Source organism: Acanthopagrus latus, chromosome 13 (genome assembly GCF_904848185.1).
Source record: "Acanthopagrus latus isolate v.2019 chromosome 13, fAcaLat1.1, whole genome shotgun sequence".
Classification (NCBI taxonomy): Eukaryota; Metazoa; Chordata; class Actinopteri; order Spariformes; family Sparidae; genus Acanthopagrus; species Acanthopagrus latus.
Window position 1 is genome coordinate 8378004 of NC_051051.1, and position 10820 is coordinate 8388823.

The 10820-nt window shown below is 43.3% G+C and overlaps 1 protein-coding gene across 3 annotated transcripts in view; it reads right to left on the minus strand.

The window, feature by feature from the left end:
- The window catches only part of ephb4a (eph receptor B4a), a 39757-nt gene extending 37408 nt beyond the window's left edge, over positions 1–2349 (minus strand). For all 3 annotated transcript variants that reach the window (XR_005078554.1, XM_037119557.1, XM_037119556.1), the window contains exon 1: positions 1287–2349. Coding sequence is in view for 2 of the 3 variants with exons in the window: in XM_037119557.1 (XP_036975452.1) it covers positions 1287–1368 (82 nt within the window). In the remaining variant the exon portion in view is untranslated. The remainder of the gene's footprint in view (positions 1–1286) is intronic.
- Positions 2350–10820: the final 8471 nt, after the last annotated feature.

Genomic DNA, 10820 nt, shown 5'->3' on the forward strand with positions numbered 1-10820 from the left:
TTATTTTCTTTTGCTGGAAATCAGCCAGAGAAATGACTATCAGGCTTACAGTTTTGTTTTATCTACACGTGCATTGTGCGTATACTGTATGTGTCCATTCTGAGTGGGAAATGACACCTAAAAAGAATGATAACTATAGCTACAATCAACCAATATGGAGTATAGGGTTGCCGACAGAAAAATCAGTATGGAGAATAAAGAGTGGCACAACAGCATGCAGCCTACACAGCAGTGAGGTACTTTGAAAAGAAAAAAAAATCTGTGGTTCAAGCAGCTCTTAAAGAAACCCAGTTGTGATCCTTTGATCCACAGTAAAAACACAGGCCTGTTATTTCCAAATACCATTTTCTATCAGAGGTTTCACACAAAGTTACCTAAGCAGCATTCTTAACAAACTCAAATCATCTTTCAGTTCACTCTGCAGCTCTCGAACGACCCCACTAATGTCACAGAAAGACAGAGAGGTGGCAGGAGATCAAACAATAAATAATCACTCAGCGAAAACAGTTGATTCTGATGTGGCTCAGTCTTTCACCCCTGTCTTAAGCAAATTGCCCAGAAACTGTCCCTGTTCTTATGCTGATGATGCCGAGCTATACTCGCCTGTGAAACCAGACAAATTTTAAACCGTCCTATTCTTTAAGACAGCTAATTTCAAGGCTGTCTTGTTTGTCCCCCCCAAGGGTTCACAAAGCTGATCCAGGATAATTTCCCTATTAATGTCAAGCCTGCTGCCAGAAGCTGATATTAATTATGATCCAGATTATGCATTTGATACAAGGTGTTAGATGTTTTCCCTCAAAGCTAAAATGCCTCGTGTGGAATCTCTACATCAACCCACACTTGAAGTCACATCAGCCCAGTGTCAGCCTCAGTGCACCTGAATGTTTTATTGATTTTAGGGTGAGTTGGTTGGGGGTCCCCTGGGTGCAGCCTGGGAAACCTTCTGAAGACCTGAAAGTGATAACTAATAGAGGGCAGGTCTTACAAAAGGGGTAATAACACCTTTATGTTATTTCTTTGGAAATGGACTGGAAGATAATGACACAACAATTGCCATCGGACGGTGCCGTTACATCTCCCGTGATGATTCCTCGGAGGTTTAGGTCGAATTCTTGTGTGAGGATGCTTTTTAAATTACCTTGTGGTTTTCCTGCACTTCACTTTTGGTGAGCACCAGGATGTGATACTAATTGGGCATCTCTCTCAGTCATATACAACCACAGGGAGAAAAAAACATGTCTAGGCAAGCTTTTAAAAAAGGGGGGATGAAGCTCCACACTTACCCTCCTCTGCCGAAGCCAGAAGAGCCCAGTCCAGGAAGATGCAGCCCAGCAGGACAATGCTCCACCAGTGTGTCAGCTCCATGGTGTCGGTGCCAAACGGCCAAAAATGAACCGACTTTTGTTTTGCCTCGAGTCAAAAATCAAGTGGCACTGGCAGCTCGGCTGTGCACTCACTGACCGCAAACCATTCCGCATTTAAAGTGGACTTCAGTTCAGACTTCAGCCTCCCACTGTGGTCAAAAAAAAAAACAAAAACCCACCGCAGTAGAGAATACACACTTTGGCTTCGTGTGGTTTATCAGTCCTGAGGGAATGTGGAGCTCGTCTGACTGCTCGTCTGATACTAAAGTGTGATGACGACCGACTGGAAACTTCTCTCAACCGTCCAACTTTGTGTTGTGGTGAAGAAGTGTGGCCAGAAAAATAAAAAATACAAAATCAACAACAGCGAGGAACGACGGGCACGGGTTTCTTGCGGCTCCTCTCCCACCTCGGTCCTCTGTCAGCACAGGAGGTGCATGGTTGAAACTTGTTGTGTCCTCGGCTTTAATAAGCTCTTTGTGCGCCACACGACTTCTCCCAAAATCTCCCCCTCAGCTCGATGACCGAGCAGCCTGAATCCGCAACCAGGGCACCTCACTGCATATGTGTTAGAGATAATCCTCATTATCATACCTGCTTCCACATCTTCTCGTCATGTTCGGATATGGGGGGGAAAAAACCACACACAATCCGAGCCTTAAGTGTGTTTGTCTTCTTCTCCTTCTTTTTCCTCTCAATCAAAGCACCAGACTGTTTCGCTGTCGGCTGCGGGAGAGGGGGGGAAAAAATCCACAAAAGGTGGTGGGAGATGTTGCGCGACACGTCTAGCCTGGCCTGGATTAACAGGGCAAAACTAGAGCAAAAACAGGGGGGGGGGGGATATGTAGTTTTGTTCTCCCCTCGGTCAGCTGCAGAGCGGTCTCACGGCGGATATTAAAAGTTGTGCGCTAAAGTAGCTCGTCGGGCTGACAACAGTGAGCTGCTCACCGAGGACTTCATCACCGCATCAAACCCGGAGTCGAATGGCAGCTGCAAGCTCCGCCCACTCCCGTTTCCATAACAGCAGAGGCAATGTCACGCGATAAGATACAGCACATCCGGAGGGCGCCTTCAAAATAAAACCCATAGATCAAACGTTTAAAATGTAATAACTATCACCAAATAATGCTTTAAGTGACCTTTTAAATTGACGTTTCTATGTATGCAGGCTTCTCTTACTATATGATATATCATATATAGGCTTAAGCTACTACAACTTGTCGAAACAAGACGCATTTAGTTGATTCCTCACATGGAAATTAAAGTGTAAAGCACACAAACAAATTTATAGTAAAAAGAAGTAGCCTAATAGAACTACAGACTTTTATACACATCTAGCATTTAGACAGGCAATAAAATAGAAATGGAAACAGCAACCCAATGCTGTTTACGTCATACTGATAATGATAATAACAAGAACCAGCTGTGCTTCACCAACCCATAAAAATTAAATTCATGAGCTATTTCGTTTAAACCATAATTACAGTTCTGATAAACCCATTGGTTCTGTAAAAGTGGCCCTCTACGCGCAATATCTGCTTCTGAAATTATTCATACATCTACTTATGTAAAGCACTGTGGGAGTGTCACTTTGATGACTACATTAGCAAGGTGTGGCCTACAATTAGGTACCCTCATGCCTCTGCACCAGTCTGTTAAAAAATCCACCTTGGGCCAGTAAGCCACTCCTTTCTGTTCATCTCACTGTTTGAATTCAGTTGCTTTCTAACCTAAATGGACCATCCTTGTTTCCATCCACACTACTGCATGTCGGTTTGAAACACCGTGGGCCAAGGGAAGGATGCATGCTTTTATTTTGATACAAGATTCACACGACTTCCGGTGGTGTTTAGGCTCTCTCTTGACTTCAAAACAACAATTAAGTATGTCCTGTCTACAAGTACTGGCATGCTGTTTGAGTAAACTGTCCTCCAGGTGAAACATGCAGGTGGGTGGTGTGTGGAGGTGGTGGTGGTGCCCCTGCCCATCACACTGGGGTTCACATTGTGATGTTGGCACAAACTTGGCCGGACCCAAGCACAGTTTGCAGCAAAAGTAGTCAAATTGTCTAACCGTTTCTTATGCTGACAAAAAAAAATGGATTGGAAAATGTTGGCTTTAACATGTTCTGACTCCACTTTTCAGAAACCCAGAGCCACAGAAGCAGCACTGAGGGACACGGGCCTTCAAGGGCACCTCAGCAGGCCTGATAACTTCTATCACTGGGGATTTGAGTTCTGTGCGCTGGTTTCCGGCTAAGGTCAAAGACGCTGAAGTCTGCAAAATGCAAATAGACCAACTTATTACATCACCTGATGTTGATGCAACCCTGCTGCCATATTGCTTTTGCTTTTCGTAGATAAGACTATCTATTTTCCATGCAGCCTGGTGAGAAAATATAGATCTTGCATAATTAGCATGGCTAGCATTGGAAATTAGCTAATCGTGCATTTGTGCCACCTCACTGTCCATTTTCAGAGCTGTCTGTTGTATGACAGTGCTGTCTCAGACTGTGCACATTTTTTCCTGCAACATCTGAACACAGCATGTTTTAATGAGCACCATAACATTACCGATTCATTACATCAGTGTTGCAGCGCAGCCTGTTTTCTTATTTAATTAATGGGGGCTTTCCTCAGGGGGAGCTGAACGGAATCACTTCTTGAAGAAGATCTGTGAGAGACAGCGGCATAAATAAGAGGAAATGCAAATTTTAAGTCTAAATGACAAAATGTAAATAAGACATTAGCAATTCAAGCTCGCTAACAAGGCCAGACCAGTGTTTAATTTTGGCAGGGTGGGGCCAGGGGTTCTTGTTCTGCGGTTCAACATGTGTTGTGATGCTTTTTTGTTTTCCACCCTCTATAAAGCTGAGTAATCGTTTGAAACTCTGAGTTACATTCAATTTACCCCTGCTATTGATCTCACCACTGGTGCTGCAATGGTGCAATTCCCCAAATTACAGATGGAAGAATTTTAAAATGACTTAAAAGCGGATTATAATGAGCTCGTAAATGGCGCAAGAAAATTAGTTAAATAAGACAGAAAGTTCTATTATCATGTGCCTGTTCCTCATTTACGCAGCAGCTGTCTTTTCTCCTCCTTTCCAATCCTTTTGTTCATATGTTTGTGTGTTGTATAAGTGAGTAGAGACACAGAACAGCATGCATAAGGGCGATGCTTTGGGGTATTTAACTCGCCAAAGCTGTCACGTCTACTGTGTGCTGTGCATGAAATTCTTCCTCATAGGCTTTAATCAGGCTCGCACTTCCAGCACTGGCAAGCTGCAGTGGGAGCTTCAACAGGAAACGATTTTGGAGTAAACGAGACTGAGAAAATGTCCTTGGGAGGTTCCATTTTTCCTCTTCACACTATGTCTATAATTTGAAGAACCCCTTGAGCGTAAGACAGCAGAGCTTTGGGAGCAGAGTGACCTACCGATGGGAGAAAACAAGGCTATTTGTCAGCCGTTTGTGCATACTATGATTCTTTTCTGTAGAGGCGGTGTTGCCAGACACCTGAATGCCGTCCCAGTTTTACTGATTGTCACACATTTGAAGGCTGTGAGAAGGCACAACTTCGAGAGACTGGTTTGGCTGGATTCGGAGGGTCTCTCCTACTAGAGGAAGATGAAGATGTTGGAGGAAGAAATTGAGCAGAGGGAGTTGCTGTAAACCGCAATGACTGTAACTAACTAAAAACCACAATCCTTGCCTTCACCAAATGCTCTAGCTGCTGTAATGGAATGATGATAGTTGATCACATTACATTTTCATGGCAATCCGAAGAGGCTTAACGTTTTAGCCATGGCTGTGTTGCTATAGCAATGTCAGTGTTGGCCTGTAGGTTGGTCAGTCTGATTGATAAAGACTTGCAATTGAATGTATTGCCACTAAACATCAGCATCTGTTGTGTCTTTCATTGTGTGCAGCTTAGCATGCTCAAGTTAGCTGTTAGCTCAAAGAACCAGTGTGCCAAGATCAGTACAACACCACAGAGCTGCTAGGATGCAGACTTGTTGCCTCAAGCATACAAATAGTGCAAGCGGTTTTTTGAATTCAGTTTTTTGCTCACTCCCCTGTGGACAGGGGGCAGGGATGTAACCACCGATGGACCTACAAATACTTTATCCATGTATTCCTTCCATATTGCACAAAAAAGTGACTGAATGTAGCAGCCCAGTGAGAAGCTCGCTGAATGTTTTGCATCCTTTTTGGGTCAGATGCCTTTGAACAGTACAAGGCGTGCATTGAGCTAAAAAGGTAAACAAAGAAAAAATATATAGAGAGAGCGTGTATATGTGTGTATATTTGTATACGTACATATGTGTATGCAAATATATATAAACACACTTTTACCCATACACTTTTTTTTTTTATTACAGTATTTTGACAGTATACTACCTGCACGCAAGGAGCAACTTGCGTGCAAACAGTGAAAAACAATGTTGACATTCTCTTTGGGAAGCTTCTTGAGGAACTATGCAGGAGCTCCTTTCTCATTACAGAATCATGAGACAGGGATTTCCATTTCTGCCTCTGTTTTGTCATTTTTACACAGAGACTGAACAGAAGCACTGCCTCCGATATCCTCCAGAGCCTGTTTGTTTGCATTATCTCTTCTTTCCCCGCAGCACCTATCTGGTGCACTCTTCCTTAAATGTGTATTTGGTATTTTTCTGGGTTATTCCAGTCGGCACATGGGCGTTTAGCCAAAGCTGTTTAAAATGCTAATGCCGGCGTTCCTGTATGCCATCATCATAATTTTGGGCTCATATGTCAGAATTGCTACTCCAGAGTGAAAGTGCACACTTGGCCCAGGTGACATTATAAGCCTCCGTGGGTTAAGCTCTGCCATTGCAGATGCAGCTTATAAAGTGACACCAGAAAAGTGTATTTTAAAAATTGCTGTCATTCGCTCGTTGGTAAAACCCCAGTGAGTAAAACCAAAATCGTTGTCATTCGTCATTTCCAATTAAGTTTCAAGGTTCTTAAATATTAGCAGCGGAAGGTAACATTCCTTTGAAGCCAGCACGCCAAGTTTTAATGAGCAGATTGAGCATTGGGCAGTTTTTTTTTTTCCTTTTCAACAGAATTAAATATGCCAAAACACTTCTCAGAATCCTTTTCCATTAGTTTCTGTACAGAACATTAATGGCACTCAGTCGAGCACATACCTGCACCACAGCCAGCAAAGCAATCCTCTTTAATTGAAGCGTTGTGGAGACCTCTACCAAAGTTTGCATGCTAACCAGCTAGCCCCATATGAACTGTTTGCACTGGGATTATAAAATCAGGCACAAGACCATTAAAGGTGCAACATGTAAGAATCCTAGTTAGTTAGTAATTATCTGAAACAGAATCACAGAATTAACAGAATATGAGAAAACAGTTTTGTATGACATCACTTGTGTTGAAAACCATGTTTAGCATGTTATCCAACTAGCACCATCCCGTCCCAGCCAATTCTTAAATTCTGCACCTTTAAACATGATTTAAGCACACCAGTTGTGGGATCCGCTTCAGATTGTGCTGTTTTTCAGCAAGATCTGAGCATTATTTCCAGAGAAATTAATGAAAATGTACAAGAAATACAACCCATCTCACTATGTTAAATAAGTTGAGAAAAAGCTCCGGGATCCAGCCCTTTATTGGGAACCCCACCCAAAGTTAATGGGGTCTATTCTGGGCTGAGACCAATCCTCCTTCCAAATTCTGTGGAAATCCATTCAGTAGTTTTTTGGGGGGGTTTTTGTTATCCCTGTCACCAAACAAACAACCGACCAAAGAAGACACAATGGGCAAAGGTGAAAACATAACCTCCTCAGCATAGATAAATGTCTTCTGTGGTAGCTTTGGCCACAGTATATTTTGCTACTTTACTATATTAAGTCTTTAAGTTTCACAATAAAAGGTGGCAGAGCACGTTATATTTAATCCAGTATTTGTGCTGTGAAAGCTCTGGCACAAAACCACAGGAGTCAGTATTATCTGAGGCCATAAACCTAAAGGAGGTAGCTGTTTTTTTTTTCTAACAGCATCTCAGCGCGCCACACCCTGCCGCTCACCAATCTGAGGATGAATCATTAGATTTTTTAAGCAGTCAGTCTGATATACAGCCGCTGACATCATCCGGATTTACTAAGGCGGCAGCGGAAGATATAAACAGACAAGTTGAACTCAACTTGTCCTACACAAACAGTTTGACGGGCGCCAGCTGGGACGTCATGGGTGGATGAGCGAGAAGAGGGGACGGAAAATCAGTGAGTAGAAGACGCAGCAGGCCGGGATGAATAATAAAATAAGGACATGGAGAGGATCTGTGTTTGATTCTCTACTCCAGGCTGTAGCTGCCGCGCTGTAATGAAAGTAACAAATGATGCTGACAGAGTGTGTGACGTTTGACAGGGTGAAGTTGAAGTCTACGGTGAAGTCTGTGACTAAACTTCTGGATAGAATCGTGTCTGGTGTGTAATCATCCTGGATCTGTGAGGATTACTTTGACCAAAGACACAAATCTGTACAGAAGGATGCCGGCACACCCATCTGATATCACACGCGATGGAAATATACCGAGAAGTTATGGATTAAAACCTATTTACTGAAAGCTTTTATGGCTGCTGTTATCCTCAGCAGGTCAGCTTGGTGCTTGAAACACCCCGAAGCCTGAGTGCCTCAAGGTCTGCTGGTGCTTTTTGTGTTGCCCTGAAACACTTTATGCTTCAGAGCTGTACGAGCAGTTTTGAGGTTGCTTCGAGATAACTCTCGGTTGAGTCTTCTTCCCAACGCTTGCAAGACCACACATGTCAGCTGCTCTTTCATCCAAATCCAGCCCTGTCACTGCAGCTCTGGACTCCGCAGCGGGCTTTAAGGAGCTACCACTCCATTATCGGCCTATTGTGAAACAGGCTGTGAGTAATTGCTAGTGATACAGAAATGGGAGCGACTTGCATACGCGTAATGACTATCACCTTGATCCCACTCAGGGTCACACGATCTGAAACAGTTTGACAATTATCCCGCTAATTTTCCCTCCGCCGACTTCCTCGTTCCGTCGTGTTTGGAGTGATATTTGATTCTAATCACCGCCTTGATTTAATTATTCCATTTGGAGGCATTCATTTCTCGTTCCTCCTCAGTTTAAAATGACTGTCCGCCCTGGCAGTGAGGCGGCGCGCTCGCGTCGGATTGTGGGTACATCTGTGACATTCATTTCAACATTTCCACAAACATGAATCACTTCAATGATTAAAGAGAGAGTTCAGTGACTTAATCAGGAGGAAATTTTCTTGAGTTCTAATTTTGAAGTAACCGCATTAGTTTTGGCAAATTTTTCAATAATCCATCTGTGAGGCATCTGTCTTCCCCTAGGATCCAACTGTGCATTCCTCCACCAGCTTGCGGGTAGATGCACTACATGCCCTGAGTGGACGTGTTAATGGCTGAAACATGTGGATTGGAGAACTTGAAGGCTGCACGGCTTTAGCTATGTACCAGCTCTCAGGTTTAAGTCCCATTTATGACCTTTGATGGATGTTCCCTCCTCTCGCTGTCAAATCCTTTTTATCACTTTCAGTTGTATACAATGCGGCAGAGGCCAGGCTGTGGTTAAACCAGTGATTGATGTGTCAGGAGTGAAATACCTCAGCCTCCCTCAACCTTGAACAAGTGGTTGAAATGGATAAATAGACAAATGTTTTACCTCGGTCATTTAAACCTCTAACATACACACTTCAAATGTTCCCTTTAAGCAGGTTTAAGGGGTAGGATAATAATCTTATTCCACACTGCATGAACCTTTTCGGGCTCATACTGAAGCTATATTATGTGTAGACAATGTGATATCATGCCCCAAGGCTCCATGTTTTCTTATGTTCAGATCTGTTCTCTGAGGTCACGTGATGATGTGATCTCAGTCACAAATTCATCTTAAAGCTATGCATGTGTGGCTGAACACACAGGAGTCGAACCAGAGGCGTCATAAAAGAGGAGGCAAACCACTTCAAGCATTTTGATGGCGGTTGTATGACACGTATACAACCCCTTCCCCCCAAAAGCAAAATTTGTGTTGTTGCAATGAAACTGGCACAGAGGACAAGCATATTGACCCTTATTTTGGGGCAAAGTCATCAAACCTTTCAATCGGTTTTCATCAGATATGACTATTGATTGTAATCATGCAGTTTTCATGAATCAGTGACCATTGAAAGTTAAGTTATGGCTCTTTCTCAGTTCATTCAGATAGGGGACTGGTCATGTTAGCCCGAAATAAACCCCCTTTGGGGTGCTGCCAAGATGGCTGCCAAGTGGCAAGACTTGAACCAATCAGCATCCTTTGAAAGACGAATTGCAGCTAGAGATGGCAGCTTCCGGCGTGAGAAGTAAAAGATGGTCCCTCAAGAAGTTAGCATAGTGCGATGTATTTCATTTAAAGGAGACCAACGAAAAGCACCAAACAGTGATTTATCCTACAGGCTCCACAGGTAATAGCGCTCAACTGCTGTTGATCTGATTGGTTGAAGAGTGTATAATTTCCTGAAAATAAGAATCATTGTGTTTCCCTTTCCTTATGAGCCCTTTAGATGGTGCTGGTCCTCTTCTGTGGAACCCATGATGTTCCATGGACATGTTTCCACAGTAGCCCAGAATGGACAAGCCAGACACTGGCTCTGGAGCGGGCCTTTCGAGTTTTTCACGACCACTGTAGGTTCTCCTAAATGTTTTGAAGGAGAGGGTTGAGTGGAGGTGTATTCAGTTGTTTCAACCTGCAATCTCATAACCATATGCTACTAAATCCTACACTGTGGACCTTTAAAATAGAGCGGCTGTAAAGTATGAGATTGTAGACCGAGCCATTTTTGACAATGGCCAGGAGCAGTATGTAATCCTTTGACTCTATAAATTAGAAGTTAATTGAGAAACACAAAGAAATTCCTTAACTGATAACACTTCATGATTTAGGGGTACTTTGCCCTTTAAATGCACACATAATGTTGAAAGAAGAGAAGTCTAACCACAGCATCCGATAATAGGGTGAAATGAGACTTGGGTGTGTGAGAATTAAACTGGACTAGATGATGGTATTGCTACAAGCCGGAGGCGACCACAGGATAACAACATCACAGCAGCCATATTCACACTGTGAATATTTGTGAGTTCACACTCACACTATAGCATCACATGCAATCAAATGAAGGGGTCCTCACTGTGTGCTTTTCTAAAGAGAAAATGGTTCCCCTGATGGGAGAGGAGGAGGCGGGGGAGGGATCAGCGAATAAGAGCCTCAGCAAGTATGTGCAAATGCAGCTCAGACAAGCTTGTATAAGCAGCTGAAAATGGAGAATGACTGCCCTCCCCTGGTCGCACTGGTGGCTTCTTGCAGGCTTCGCCTGTGGAGTCAACTCATCAACACAGACATACAGACAGACAGAAAAAAAAGAGGCAGCTGAGTCCA